The sequence below is a fragment of the Ranitomeya variabilis genome, chromosome 3 (assembly GCF_051348905.1).
Source record: "Ranitomeya variabilis isolate aRanVar5 chromosome 3, aRanVar5.hap1, whole genome shotgun sequence".
Lineage (NCBI taxonomy): Eukaryota > Metazoa > Chordata > Amphibia > Anura > Dendrobatidae > Ranitomeya > Ranitomeya variabilis.
Genome location: NC_135234.1, coordinates 354,443,302 through 354,459,261, shown reverse-complemented (window position 1 = coordinate 354,459,261; position 15,960 = coordinate 354,443,302). Strand labels below are relative to the sequence as shown.

At 42.8% G+C, this 15,960-nt stretch overlaps 1 protein-coding gene and 1 long non-coding RNA gene across 2 annotated transcripts in view; one reads left to right on the top strand and one right to left on the bottom strand.

The window, feature by feature from the left end:
- The window catches only part of DNALI1 (dynein axonemal light intermediate chain 1), a 48,117-nt gene that overhangs the window by 18,749 nt on the left and 13,408 nt on the right, over positions 1 to 15,960 (top strand). Inside the window, exons 4-5 of the mRNA XM_077295895.1 lie at positions 869 to 1,038; positions 5,257 to 5,435. Of these exons, the coding sequence (XP_077152010.1) occupies positions 869 to 1,038; positions 5,257 to 5,435 (349 nt within the window). The remainder of the gene's footprint in view (positions 1 to 868; positions 1,039 to 5,256; positions 5,436 to 15,960) is intronic.
- LOC143818232 (uncharacterized) lies at positions 9,591 to 10,876 on the bottom strand. Its single transcript, XR_013224402.1, has 3 exons — positions 10,708 to 10,876; positions 10,215 to 10,546; positions 9,591 to 9,830 (listed from the first exon to the last, which is right to left on the bottom strand). It is a non-coding gene; the product is annotated as an uncharacterized LOC143818232 (long non-coding RNA).

Here is a 15,960-nt window from a genome sequence, read left to right as displayed (position 1 = left end):
AGTTAGCTTTAATTAGTTAGATTAACCCTTTAAATATGCTACACTCCGCTCTATGGCCTCCTTGCTTAGTGTTCTGTACTACCTGGCCTCCTGCAACATTGCTGCGTTCCTTGCATCTGCTAAAGCCTTTCACTAGGTTAAGTTCACACAAGTGTATAAAAAAATCATCCAAATTTCATCCAGAAAGATTTTTCATTTGTCATCCATATACAATAATTTTTATTCATCACTTTACAGGACCATTTACAGTTTCTATGTTAAAGAACTGTAACGTATCAGTAAAAAAAATGGATCCTATGCTGCGGATTCATATGGAATCCATATGGCACCCATAGACTTGAATGGGTGAGTCTCATCCAACATACTAGAACAAATAAACTAGAACATGATGCTATTTTTTACAAGCACAGATTCAGTCCATTAAATAAAACACTCATCTGCAGTGCCCTATTGAATAATATTGGTCTGAGTGCTGTCCGGTTTTAATGGACAAGACTAGAACCAAAAATACAGTTGTGTGATCTTGACCCCTTAGTGATTTATTTTTGTTTTGCGAGATCTGCTGTTTCCTGAAGAAGATTTAGCAGCACAATTTGGTTTGGTCTGGGATTTGCCGCTGGGTTTTCTCTGCTGGCCCCGCCGTATGGCTACATGTGGACTTTGGCTTCTGGAGACTGTTTTCTGATGGATTCCGGCACTGCCCAGAGGGTGTATGACTTCATACTAAAGAATATTGTGTGAGAGCTCCTCGAGGAATGAACAAGCTCACATTTCTTGGTTCTTTCTTTGCACATTCCGTCTTTCTGTATAATACCTCTTACTTTATGTCTTCATGTGTATCATCATAATGTAATTTGTCCTGTTACAGAGAATGGACGGAGAACAATCAGCTGTGGATCCAGCAGGTGTCGAGCACCCCCAGCACAAGGATGGATGTCGTTCACTTACAGGAGGAGCTGGATATAAAATTACAGCAAAGACAAGCTCGGGAAACTGGGATCTGTCCTGTGCGCAGAGAGCTCTACTCACAATGCTTCGGTACCCTGCAGTTCGGCATTGTTGGATATAATATAATAAGGCTTTGTTCACCTGAACTCCGAACAAAGACTGCAAGATCCCTAACATAGGGATTCTAGGAACACCAATGGGAGAATACCTGACCTGACGAAATTACTATCAGTGTTTCCCAACTCCAGTCCTCAAGCCCCAACAACAGATCTTATTTGTTTGTATGCTGTTTTCAGAATTTCCACAATATGGCTGCCAATTGGTAAACCTTTACTGATCGGCGATCGTTTAAATGCCTGTTTACAAATGCAGACCAAAGCAAACGATGTGCGTTGGGCAATCTGTAGTAGATCACTCAGCAAGCATAAAGCTGCCGTGTTTACACAGGACGATAGACCACCGAAAATGATGATCTTTTGAACTGCACAAAAGATCATTTCACCCGATGAACGAGTGTTTTGCTTGTTTATTGGGTGATTGACAGCCTGTTTACATTGAAAGATTATCAAGAAACGAGTGTTTGAAGAATACTTGTTCACGATTATTTTGCATTAAAAAATCTGCTTTAAAGAGAACATTTCACCAAATGTTTCATGCTGCAGACTCTGACTAGCAGGATCTGTGGACTCGTCACCCGGATGACATTATTACAGATCCTTCTGCACTTCTATGTTGCTGCCTGCTTATGATTGGTCAGCATTATACAGGAGGCATAAGTACATGCCCCCAATGAAAACTAATCTAATATCACCCACGTGAACTTGGATATTTCATCGTTAATATCTCTACAGTGGAGAGGCAAAAAAAAGTTTTATTCTACTTTGCAGCTACTATTACAATTTGTCTCTTTTTCAGCATAAAAAAATTGCTGAAAGGTCCGATTTAGTATTGAGCAAGTGCTGGATTTGGGGAACACTGGTGTAGAATAATGGGAATAACAATGTAAAAGTTTCATTCATTTGGAGTACTTCTTTAACTGCAATCACATGTGACATTTCAGGTTTCAAGTTAGGTCATCTAAATCAGTCAATTTCATCAAGAGCAAAAGACTATATGATGTGCATAGGGGTTTCCTGATTGTCCTCTGACAGCAAATGTCTGAGGAAGGAAGAATTATATATTTTGCATTTTAGCATGGTAAATCCCTTTATCCCTTGACAGATAAATAAGCCCCTATTCCCATCTCTATATAAAAAAAAAAATGCATGTACAGCCAGCAGCTATCTAATGTGTATGGGACTGCTTTATGATTTCAGCTGAAACCGCAGAATTCTTCTGTCAGATAATTAGCAACAATTCTGTATATTAATAGCATAAATAGTTATTAATACATTGCATGAAAAATATCTGAAAACTAATCCAACAGTACAGGATGAAAATGGTCACACAACCAGTACATGAGGCAGGAAACAAAACTGACAAGAGGACTTCTACATATAATAGATGTTAAAGCCTCATATATACGATTCTGTGCAGGTCAATAGCTATATAAATAAATAAAAATATTGCTATCGACATATACACCTACAAATGATCAAGTGCATCAGATTAGAACACAAGTGGATTTGTGTTAACAATCAGAATACAATATATGTATACAGTAGATGACAATTATTAAACACATCACCAATTTTCTAAGAAAATATATTTCTAAAGGTACTATTGATGTGAAATTCTCACCAGATATTGGTAACAATCCATCCAATCCCCACATGCAGAGAAATCAAACCATAAATTTCCCTAAACTAAGTTATGTATAATAATGAGAAATGACACAGGGAAAAAGTATTGAACACATGAAGAAAGTGAGGTACAAAAATCCATGGAATGTCATGACACCTGCTGAAATCTGTCAGCAATTAGAAAGCAATCCTGCTATGTAGTGAAATATAATATCAGCTGGTTTAACTGATGGCCTATAAAAAGGTGTCTCATTACCAAGGAGCCACACAAGAAACATCTCATGATGAGTAAAAACCAGTGAGCTGTCTCAAGACCTTCACAACCTTATTGTTGCAAAACATACTGATGACATTAATTACAGAAGAGTTTCTAAACTACTGAAGGTTCCAGTGAGCACTATTGAGGGTATATAGCATGTATCGAAGATAAACCTTAACTTTTGCTAAGTTTTTTTTTAAATAGGCTAGCAGCCCAGATAGAAGGAAATCAAAACTTACATGACTACAAAACATTATACTATAGTGCTCAAAAGTGCCTCCATCTCTGTTTGGGAAAGTCTCAAAAATGGCTAGACCAAGACTAGTCTGTATATATTCATAACACAGCACATGCCATTGATTATTAAATACTTCAATATCATGCATTGCTGAATATGTGTATAAAGAGATACAGGGAACAATCTCACCCAATTCCTGTGGACTGTCACCAAGGAGTGTGTTGTGCAGATAGTCCCTTCAGGCAAAGTTAAAGGAGTCCTGGCACAATGCCTGGTCAGTCCCTGATCAGACAGATTGACCCTTTCAGCCCAGATTGCTGCCCTTACAAAGGCAGTCCACCTGCGTGCCTCCCGACATGATTTTTCAAATGACTCATCAGGGGATATGGCACAATATCATCAGGAAAAACAGGGCAGAACATCCCTTGACAGAGATGTTATCATAGGTAGTGGCTATGATAACATCTCTGTCAATGGGTGTGTAAAGTTTGCTCAAGTACATTTAGGCAAGTCTGTGAAATACTTGGAGAATATAGTCTGGTCAGCTGAGACCAAAATTGAACTATTTGGATGCTATAATTAATACACACCATGTTTGAAGGCCAAAAGGCAATGTATATCACGCCAAAAACACCATACCAAAAGTGAAGTTTGCAGGTGGAAACATAATGGTGTGGGGCTGTTTTTCAGTATACAGCAGAGGAAGACTTCATGTAACTGAAGTAAGGATAAATGGACAAATGTACCGAGACCATGCTGATAAAAATTTGCTGCTATCTACCAGCATGATGAAGATAAAATGAGGGTGGACATTTCAGCAAGACAATGATCCCAAACACACAGCCAAGGAAACTCTCAATTGGTTTCAGAGAAAGAAGATAAAGCTGCAAGAATGGCTCAGCCAATCACCTGACCTGAAACCGATACAAAATGTATGGAAGGAACTAAAGCTCAGAGTTCATAGAAGGAGCCCACGGAACCTTCAGGGTTTGAAGAGAGTTTGTGTGGAAAAGTGGGCCAAAATCACTCCTGAGCAATTCCTGCAACTAGTTTCTCCATACAGGAGGCGTCTTAAATTTGTCATCACCAAAAAAATTGTTTGTACGAGATAGTAAATAAATTTCAGTAAGTGTGTTCAACACCATGTTTGAAGGCCAAAAGGCAAGGTATATCACCCCAAAAACACCATACCAAAAGTGAAGTTTACAGGTGGAAACATAATGATGTGGGGCTGTTTTTCAGTATACAGTAGAGGAAGACTTCATGTAACTGAAGTAAGGATAAATGGACAAATGTACCGAGACCATGCTGATAAAAATCTGCTGCTATCTACCAGCATGAAGATGATAAAATGAGGGTGGACATTTCAGCAAGACAATGATCCCAAACACACAGCCAAGGAAACTCTCAATTGGTTTCAGAGAAAGAAGATAAAGCTGCTAGAACCGCTTAGCCAATCACCTGACCTGAAACCGATACAAAATGTATGGAAGGAACTAAAGCTCAGAGTTCATAGAAGGAGCCCACGGAACCTTCAGGGTTTTAAGAGTGTTTGTGTGGAAAAGTGGGCCAAAATCATACCTGAGCAATGCCTGCAACTAGTTTCTCCATACAGGAGGCGTCTTAAATTTGTCATCACCAACAAAATTGTTTGTACGAGATAGTAAATACATTTCAGTAAGTGTGTTCAACACTTTTTCCCTGTGTCATTTCCCATTACTACACATAATTTATGAACATCTATGATTTGATTTCTTTGCCTGTATGGATTGGACAGGTTGCTACCGACACTTGGTGAGAATTTCATGTCAATATAGCACCTTTAGAAATATATTTACCTAGAAAATTGGTGACGTGTTCAATACTTTTCACCTGCTGTATTTTAGTACATTTAGTGGTTTGTTTTTTAGTGAAAGCATCAGCCAATACATATTTGTATTATTTTACATTTAGTGATAAATTAAGCCATTTGTAATATTATATATACAGTATATATATATATATATATATATATATATATATATATACACACTAGTTCTAACAATATACATTTCTGTTGTGCTTTTCAGATGAACTTATCCGACAGGTGACCATCAACTGTGCTGAGCGTGGTGTGTTACTGCTGAGGGTGCGTGATGAGATACACATGACCATTTCTGCGTACCAGACTCTGTATGAAAGCAGTGTGGCCTTTGGGATGAGAAAGGCCTTACAGGCAGAGCAAGGCAAATCGGACATGGAGAAGAGGGTAGGTTTCTTCCGATTATGCTTTGTTTTCCCACTTATTGTATAAACTTCTAATTAATCCTGCTGCATTCTGATACTTTTGTTTTTTAACTCGTTTTATTGAAAAGTTGATAGCACACACAACAACAACATTATGGCATTTTAAATCATATCAATTCTGAATATTTCAGTATGTGACCTGACATGTGGAAGATGAATCCGGCCTCATGCATTACATATTATGAGGGTTATACAATGACGCCGTCACTCAGAGTGGAATCCAGATAAATCATACAAGTGAACAACGTAAAGATGGCCAGCACTCGGTCTAGTTTCAGAATTTAATGTGTATTAAACCTTATTATTGTTATTACTTTTTCAATCAGATCTTGAACATTAGGCGTAAGGGATGGAAGGCATTCTAATACTTGCAATTCAATCTTCATTATTACTCGCCTTTAGCCGTGCTTCCGTTAGTCACCAGCTTATCATTCCTTTCATTGATAAATGTTAGAAGAGAATATTTAGACAATCAAAAACGTGAAAACAAGTCATCACCTATCCAAATAATAGGCGATAACTTGCTGATCAGTGGGGGTCTTACTGCTGGGACCCAGGGGGAATTTTTCTCTCATTAGAAACTACTGCAGCAGGTGAGGCACCCGACCACTGCTTCATTTATTCTCTATGGGGCTGCCAGTAAAAGGCAGCTTTCGGCAGCCCATTTAAAAAAAAATGTATTTTCCAAAACATTGTGTATAATATATTGGTATGCGGTGCTTGTCTTGTTTTCTAATATGTCATGTATTGCATTACTGTGACAGAGAAAGTTCTGTAATATTTGTGACAGTTCTAATGATGTCCACTAGATGGTGGTAAAGTTCTGGCTGCCCGTGGGATAAGGTATAGCGCAGAACCTCCATACTGGTGTATTCCGGGCAGTGCAGCCTTGGATTGACAAAACCACTTTGTAATTATGTCATGTGCCTAAAGTTCGCACTATGCCGATGCTACAGTGCGCCATAATGTGAGTACATGTGGTACTTTGTTTATGCAACCGCAACTGAAAAAAAAACCTTACATGTCGTCATAAATCTTTATAACTATCTGTTTCTTCTCTAAACTTTATTTAGCAGTTTTACTCTAGAATGGTTGTCATATAATGCAAAAATAGCCCCAAATGCCATATATAAGAAATGTGAGATGCATTTTTACTGTTTATAGAGGCTCATTCAGATGTCCGAGATCGGACCACAAGGCACAGACTGGCCGTGAGTCGTGTGACAGCCTCATAGAAATATATGAGGAGAGCCACAGCTAGTCCGTGCTTGGACCAGTTGGCACAGACGTCTGAATGAGCCCATAAAGTAATGCTTCATGCTTTATTCAGCGCTCCTCTCCCTTCTTCTTACTAAATGGATGTATGGTCGCTTGGCCAACAGCTGAGGGACAGGCCTGCCTTCTCCGTAACATATATGTTCATTTCAGCCAATTGTACAATCTATTACTAGAGGAGAACAGGAGAGAATTATAGCCATTCGGACATAGATTTTCAAAGCAAATATCTCAGCCTCATTGGGTCTAAGGTTTGCACTTTCCTATATCGAGGGCCACACCCTCAGTGCAGAAACTTAGCCTTTTTTGTCAAATATACCCATTGTCCCTGAAGGGCCAGAGTTTTTCTTTTACACAAAAGGTGAAACAGACAAGGTCCTAAGAAAGGGGATCACCACAACAAGGAAATGGCGAAAAATTATATATACACAGCTTTATTGAAATATATATACAAACAAGGGTAACAAACACATGGACATATAAAAACACTTAAAAAGCATACAAATGCTATACACAACAGCCCCTAATACGGCCGTACCCCACATAGGACTCGAGTCATGTACATATGATGTAATTACCTAGAACCAAATTGCTCATAGAATGAAAGAAATAGGCCAAGCTACCTGGGCACTCCCCTGGGTACTGCAAATGGGAACAGACCACTAATAGTGTGAATGCAAAATAGCAAGAGTATAAAGCCCACATAGACATACAAATCCCTGCACTGCAAGTGCTAGATAAGGGACACACATGCACAAACCTGCCTAGCAAGTAGAGACGACAGGTGTGTACATAACGGTACATAAATGTCAAGCAGCAAAAAATATATCAGCATAATGCCTCAATAGCATGTGACCAACAATCTAACATGCCACTATACAGAAAAATAGCACCAAGATAGTGTGAGCTGTAGAGATAGCATATTACCCAGGGCACATGATGCCCAAGCCTATAGCGCCTGGAAAAAGAGTCCTAATGTGGGCTACAAGGAGACCCAACGCGTATCGCCACCACACCGGGCAGCTTCGTCAGGGGTAATTTAAAGACCAAGTACTTGCCCCTTATATAACACATAAATGAATAGCATTACCATAATCAGCTGTGCTGCTGCTAGATCGGCCGCATGGAGTAGTATGAGTCACACCAACATGGAGAATCTCCCCCATCTGAGCATGCTCCGGCATCGAACGCTGATTGGTGTGAAAATACAGTTGCCGGGGAGACAAGAAATGCTTCCAGAGTTTAACCCTTCGGTATGAGGGAGCCACTACATGCACCACGCTGCAATGTAATCCATAACTGCAGCAAATGCAAGTGCCGGCTGGCACATACCGATCAGATGTCAGTGTCACACATGTGCAGCCTGGAGCAATGCTGGGATCGCTCTACACAGGCTCCTGTCGCATATTAATGAATGCCCAAACCGAATAATCCAGGCAATCAAAGCACACAAAATCGTTTGAAAAATAGAGGTGCCCACACAGTATAAAACATAATGTATCCACCATATTGGCTATGCAAAGGACCATAGGATACCAGTAGGATGAATGAGCGCAAATTACGCTACATAAATCCAACCAGTAAACCACTACTAACCCATATGTTCAGAAACTGCGTAACGATCGCACAGCGCATGCTCCTGCGCCGCATAGTGATAGAAACCTGCAAAAAATATCAGAGCTGTCAAGACGCATTAAGATGAGCCAAATACACTGTATGAGCTGTCATACTGCCAATAAAGTATGTGAGCGCTAATGCCATGAGAGGGAACCGCTCCATGCACCACGCTACGATACCACCCATAGATGCAGCAAGTACAAGCGCCAGCTAGCACATACCGATCAGATGCTGTTGCCACATAAGTATAGCCTGGAGCAATACTGAGATCGCTCTACACAGGCTCCTGCGTCGTATAATAAGAAATACCCAAAATTACCCAGGCAATCAGGATGCCATTCAGTGAGCACTTCAAAGTAGAAGTGTCCACACAGTGTAGAACGCATCCACTGCAGTAACTGTGCAGGAATGCAATAAAACACCAAACGAATGAATGCATGCAGCCAACGCTACATAACTAACCAGTTAACCCCCTCATGTCCTGTGTGTTCAGGAGCAGCGTAACAATCACACTGCGCATACTCCTACGCTGCATAGCGTTAGGAGCCTGTATAGAATAACCAGGACTATCAAAATGCTTTAGATGGACCCTATTTACTGTAGGGTTACACCCTAACCCCATAGAATGAAAAATACATTAACGCACATGAACTTGCAACGATATTATAATGGAAGGTACACAGTGGACAAGAAACTCACAGACTATCAAAGATATAGTAGAGGTGCCAAATATTAAAGGGCATTTACAGCAAACCCCACGACTATACCCGAAAGGCCTTATTAAGTGTAGTGGCACAGGGGAGCCAATCTGAATACCCGAATATCCTGGCCCTAAGATGAAAAACAGTGGTACACTTAGGGATTAGAGAACACAAAGACCCCCTATAGATATACAGTACCTCATGAAGGAGTAATCTTTATTGCGCCCACCAACATATACTCATGAATACAGGGACAAAAAATCGTAGATACCATAGTAGAGACTCATATTGCCCCCTGCAACCACGGACACCATAGGTGGTACAGAAAGACATATAGGTCGCTATAGTAGATAACCCAGGGGAGGCCAATTCAATCAGGTTTGTTTGTAAAACCCTGTAAATAGAAGGTCCTCATTGAGACCAAAAGGAGTTAGACAATTAAGATCGAAAATCCATCTAGATTCACGCCTCAAAAGTTCCAGGGTCACATTGCCCCCTCTAATGTTCGTTTGAACGCCCTCCAATCCAAGTATCTTGGTATCCACCAGTTGGGAGTTATGTTCGTCCAGGTAGTGTGTAGCCACTGACGTTAAAGTCTTTCCTTTAGCCTTATCCGCTTTAGCCATGGAAATATTTGAGAAGTGTTGCTGTATGCGTTTCCTCAACTCCTGTGTAGTCTGTCCGACATACACCTTACGGCACGGGCATATCAAAGCGTACACCAGGTTCCGAGATTTGCAATTGAAGTAAGCCTTAGTGGAGATCTGTAAAGGCAAAGTGGGCAAGGTAATAACTCTATCACCAACCATATAGGGACAAACATTACAATTCCCACAAGGGAATGTACCCGTGAGTCTGACCCCCCTATTCAACCTCTTGGTTGGCCGCTGAAAATGGCTATGGCTCAAACAGTCCCTCAAATTTTTAGCCCTCCTAGCTATTAGACTCGGTTGAGTAGCAATGTGTGGTTGCAATCTGACCTCACTACGCAAAATACCCCAATATTTGGAGAGGATATTTCTTACATCCGTCCACTGGTTATTATAGGCCGTAATAACCCCCAATGGTTTAACAGATGTCTTAGCACGAGGATGTAAGAGAACCGACCTGTCGCTATCTCTTGCTGCAACAAAAGCGCGAGAGATTACCTTGTGTGGGTATCCACGTTCACGAAAGCGTGTAGTGAGTTCCCGAGAGCATCTGTCGAAGTCATCTTGCTGGCTACAGTTCCTCTTGACTCTGAAAAACTGTCCTCTCGGAATGCCTGTCTTCAAATGTTGAGGATGGAAACTATTGAAGTGGAGGAGACTATTAGTAGCTGTAGGCTTCCGATACAAGGTGGTATTGATTTTTGTCTCCCTCACACTCAGTTTAAGGTCCAGGAATTCAATATCCACTTGGGAGTAATGAGATGTCAATCGGATGTTCCATGGATTTTCATTTAGTGTCTTGACAAATTCCTGACACTCATCCAGGGTGCCTGTCCAGAGGAATAGAACATCATCAATATATCGAAGCCACTTGATAACATATTTGGCATACCCCTCCAGACAGTACACCCTGGTAGCCTCCCACCACCCCAAAAAGAGGTTGGCATAAGCCGGGGCACAGCGAGCCCCCATAGCCGTGCCCCTCACTTGCCTATAGAAGACACGGTCAAAGGTGAAGAAGTTCCTATCCAGGATAAACAGCAGCAGATCCAACAGAAACGAATCGTGTCTCCTATCCCCCGATGAATTCAAGTCCAGAAAATACGCTACAGCTTGTGTCCCCAACTCATGGCTTATACACGTGTAAAGGGACTCCACATCCAGGGTTTTTCTTTTAGCTACTGTCTGAGCAGTTTACATTAGCATACTTTGTTAAATGATTATTTCCAAAATAGCAAGAGAATCGCTGGGGGTCTGACTGAACTCTGCAGGGCCCCCATGTAGAATACAGCTTGACCTCCGCTCCAATCGTTGCCTTTGGGACTGCTGGACATAGGCGAACACTGTACTCTGCTTTCTCCAGCAGTCTCGTAGAGAATGAATGGAATGGAGGCAGAGTATGTGCACCCCAGTTCCATCCTAGACTGGGCTCTGCAGAGTCCTGTTCAGTCGGACCCCCAATGATCAGCAAGTTATGAAAAACTTGCTATTTTGGGAATACCCCTTTAATTCTTTTAAAAAGTGCAGTCAACGACACAAAGGCGTCTCATAGAGACAGACGTGCAAATATGTGGTGTACAGTTAGATATTCCAGGGTAATTGCGGAGAGAGTCAGAATGATGGCACCCAATGTGCTGTGATGGGAGGAGGGGACATTTAGGTGTACCACTTGTACCGTCTAGCTCAGTGTTTTTTGGTCTTTGATGTGATGTCCTAATTTAGAAACTATGGGGCTATGGTGCTAAACCCGGTCTCTACAGAATGCAATATCCGGCTATGGCGCTAAACCCTGACTCTATAGAATGCAATATTCGGCTCTGGCGCTAAACCCTGACTCTACAGAATGCAATATTCTGCTATGGCGCTAAACCCTGACTCCAGAGAATGCAATATTCGGCTATGGCGCTAAACCCTGACTCTATAGAATGCAATATTCGGCTCTGGCGCTAAACCCTGACTCTACAGAATGCAATATTCGGCTCTGGCGCTAAACCCTGACTCTACAGAATGCAATATTCGGCTCTGGCGCTAAACCCTGACTCTACAGAATGCAATATTCTGCTATTGCGCTAATCCCTGACTCCAGAGAATGCAATATTCGGCTATGGCGCTAAATCCTGACTCCAGAGAATGCAATATTCTGCTATGGCGCTAAACCCTGACTCCAGAGAATGCAATATTCGGCTATGGCGCTAAATCCTGACTCCAGAGAATGCAATATTCGGCTATGGCTAATCCCTGACTCCAGAGAATGCAATATTCGGCTATGGCGCTAAACCCTTACACCAGAGAATGCAATATTCGGCTAGGCGCTAATCCCTGACTCCAGAAAATGTAATATTCGGCTATGGCGCCAAACCCTGACACCAGAGAATGCAATATTCGGGTATGGCGCTAATCCCTGACTCCAGAGAATGCAATATTCGGCTATGGCGCCAAACCCTGACACCAGAGAATGCAATATTTGGCTATGGCGCTAATCCCTGAATCCAGAGAACGCAATATTCGGCTATGGCGCTAATCCCTGACACCAGAGAACGCAATATTTGGCTATGCAACAAAACCCATACACTAGAGAATGCAATATTCAGCTATGGCGCTAATCCCTGACTCCAGAGAATGCAATATTCGGCGATGGCGCTAATCCCTGACACCAGAGAATGCAATATTCGGCTATGGCGCTAATCCCTGACTCCAGAGAATGCAATATTTGGCTATGGCACCAAACCCTTACACTAGAGAACGCAATATTCAGCTATGGCGCTAATCCCTGACTCCAGAGAATGCGATATTCAGCTATGGCGCCAAACCCTGACTCCAGAGAATGCAATATTCGGCTATGGCGCCAAACCCTGACACCAGAGAATGCAATATTCGGCTATGGCGCTAAACCCCGACACCAGAGAATGCAATATTTGGCTATGGCGCTAATCCCTGTCTCCAGAGAACGCAATATTCGGCTATGGCGCTAATCCCTGACACCAGAGAACGCAATATTCGGCTATGCAACAAAACCCATACACTAGAGAACGCAATATTCAGCTATGGCGCTAATCCCTGACTCCAGAGAATGCAATATTCGGTGATGGCGCTAATCCCTGACACAAGAGAATGCAATATTCGGCTATGGCGCTAATCCCTGACTCCAGAGAATGCAATATTTGGCTATGGCGCTAATCCCTGACTCCAGAGAATGCAATATTTGGCTATGGCACCAAACCCTTACACTAGAGAACGCAATATTCAGCTATGGCGCTAATCCCTGACTCCAGAGAATGCAATATTCGGCTATGGCGCTAAATCCTGACTCCAGAGAATGCAATATTCGGCTATGGCTAATCCCTGACTCCAGAGAATGCAATATTCGGCTATGGCGCTAATCCCTGACACCAGAGAATGCAATATTCGGCTATGGCGCTAATCCCTGACTCTAGAAAATGCGATATTCGGCTATGGCGCCAAATCCTTACACCAGAGAATGCAATATTCAGCTAGGCGCTAATCCCTGACTCCAGAAAATGTAATATTCGGCTATGGCGCCAAACCCTGACACCAGAGAATGCAATATTCGGGTATGGCGCTAATCCCTGACTCCAGAGAATACAATATTCGGCTATGGCGCCAAACCCTGACACCAGAGAATGCAATATTTGGCTATGACGCTAATCCCTGACTCCAGAGAACGCAATATTCGGCTATGGCGCTAATCCCTGACACCAGAGAACGCAATATTCGGCTATGCAACAAAACCCATACACTAGAGAATGCAATATTCAGCTATGGCGCCAAACCCTGACTCCAGAGAATGCAATATTCGGCTATGGCGCCAAACCCTGACACCAGAGAACGCAATATTCGGCTATGGCGCTAAACCCCGACACCAGAGAATGCAATATTTGGCTATGGCGCTAATCCCTGACTCCAGAGAACGCAATATTCGGCTATGGCGCTAATCCCTGACACCAGAGAACGCAATATTCGGCTATGCAACAAAACCCATACACTAGAGAACGTAATATTCAGCTATGGCGCTAATCCCTGACTCCAGAGAATGCAATATTCGGTGATGGCGCTAATCCCTGACACCAGAGAATGCAATATTCGGCTATGGCGCTAATCCCTGACTCCAGAGAATGCAATATTTGGCTATGGCGCTAATCCCTGACTCCAGAGAATGCAATATTTGGCTATGGCACCAAACCCTTACACTAGAGAATGCAATATTCAGCTATGGCGCTAATCCCTGACTCCAGAGAATGCGATATTCAGCTATGGCGCCAAACCCTTACACCAGAGAATGCAATATTCGGCTAGGCGCTAATCCCGGACTCCAGAGAATGCAATATTCGGCTATGGCGCTAATCCCTGACTCCAGAGAATGCAATATTCGGCTATGGCGCTAATCCCTGACTCCAGAAAATGCAATGTTCAGCTATGGCGCTAATCCCTGACACCAGAGAATGCAATATTCGGCTATGGCGCTAATCCCTGACACTAGAGAATGCAATATTCGGCTATGGCGCTAATCCCTGACACCAGAGAATGCAATATTCGGCTAGGCGCTAATCCCTGACACCAGAGAATGCAATATTCGGCTATGGCGCTAATCCCTGACTCCAGAGAATGCGATATTCGGCTCTGGCGCCAAACCCTTACACCAGAGAATGTAATATTCGGCTCTGGCGCCAAACCCTGACACCAGAGAATGTAATATTCGGCTATGGCGCTAATCCCTGACACCAGAGAATGCAATATTCGGCTATGGCGCTAATCTCTGACTCCAGAGAATGCAATATTTGGCTATGGCACCAAACCCTTACATTGGAGAACGCAATATTCGGCTATGGCTAATCCCTGACTCCAGAGAATGCAATATTTGGCTATGGCACTAATCCCGGACTCCAGAGAATGCAATATTCGGCTATGGCGCTAATCCCTGACACCAGAAAATGCAATATTCGGCTATGGCGCTAATCCCTGACACCAGAAAATGCAATATTCGGCTATGGCACCAAACCCTTACAATAGAGAACGCAATATTCAGCTATGGCGCTAATCCCTGACTCCAGATAATGCGATATTCAGCTATGGCGCCAAACCCTTACACCAGAGAATGCAATATTCGGCTATGGCGCTAATCCCTGACACCAGAAAACTTAATAATCGGCTATGGCGCCAAACCCTGACACCAGATAATGTAATATTCGGCTATGGCGCTAATCCCTGACACCAGAGAATGCAATATTCGGCTATGGCGCTAATCCCTGACTCCAGAGAATGCAATATTCGGCTATGGCGCTAATCCCTGACACCAGAGAATGCAATATTCGGCTATGGCGCTAATCCCTGACACCAGAGAATGCAATATTCGGCTAGGCGCTAATCCCTGACACCAGAGAATGCAATATTCGGCTATGGCACTAATCCCTGACACCAGAGAATGCAATATTCAGCTATGGCGCTAATCCCTGACACCAGAAAATGCAATATTCGGCTATGGCACCAAACCCTTACATTAGAGAACGCAATATTCGGCTATGGCGCTAATCCCTGAATCCAGAGAATGCAATATTTGGCTATGGCACTAATCCCGGACTCCAGAGAATGCAATATTCGGCTATGGCGCTAATCCCTGACACCAGAAAATGCAATATTCGGCTATGGCGCTAATCCCTGACTCCAGAGAATGCAATATTCGGCTATGGCACCAAACCCTTACAATAGAGAACGCAATATTCAGCTATGGCGCTAATCCCTGACTCCAGATAATGCGATATTCAGCTATGGCGCCAAACCCTTACACCAGAGAATGCAATATTCGGCTATGGCGCTAATCCCTGACACCAGAGAATGCAATATTCGGCTATGGCGCTAATCCCTGACTCCAGAAAACTTAATAATCGGCTATGGCGCCAAACCCTGACACCAGAGAATGTAATATTCGGCTATGGCGCTAATCCCTGACACCAGAGAATGCAATATTCGGCTATGGCGCTAATCCCTGACACCAGAGAATGCAATATTCGGCTATGGCGCTAATCCCTGACACCAGAGAATGCAATATTCGGCTAGGCGCTAATCCCTGACACCAGAGAATGCAATATTCGGCTATGGCGCTAATCCCTGACACCAGAGAATGCAATATTCGGCTATGGCGCTAATCCCTGACCGCAGAGAATGCAATATTCGGCTATGGCGCTAATCCCTGACACCAGAGAATGCAATATTCGGCTATGGCGCTAAT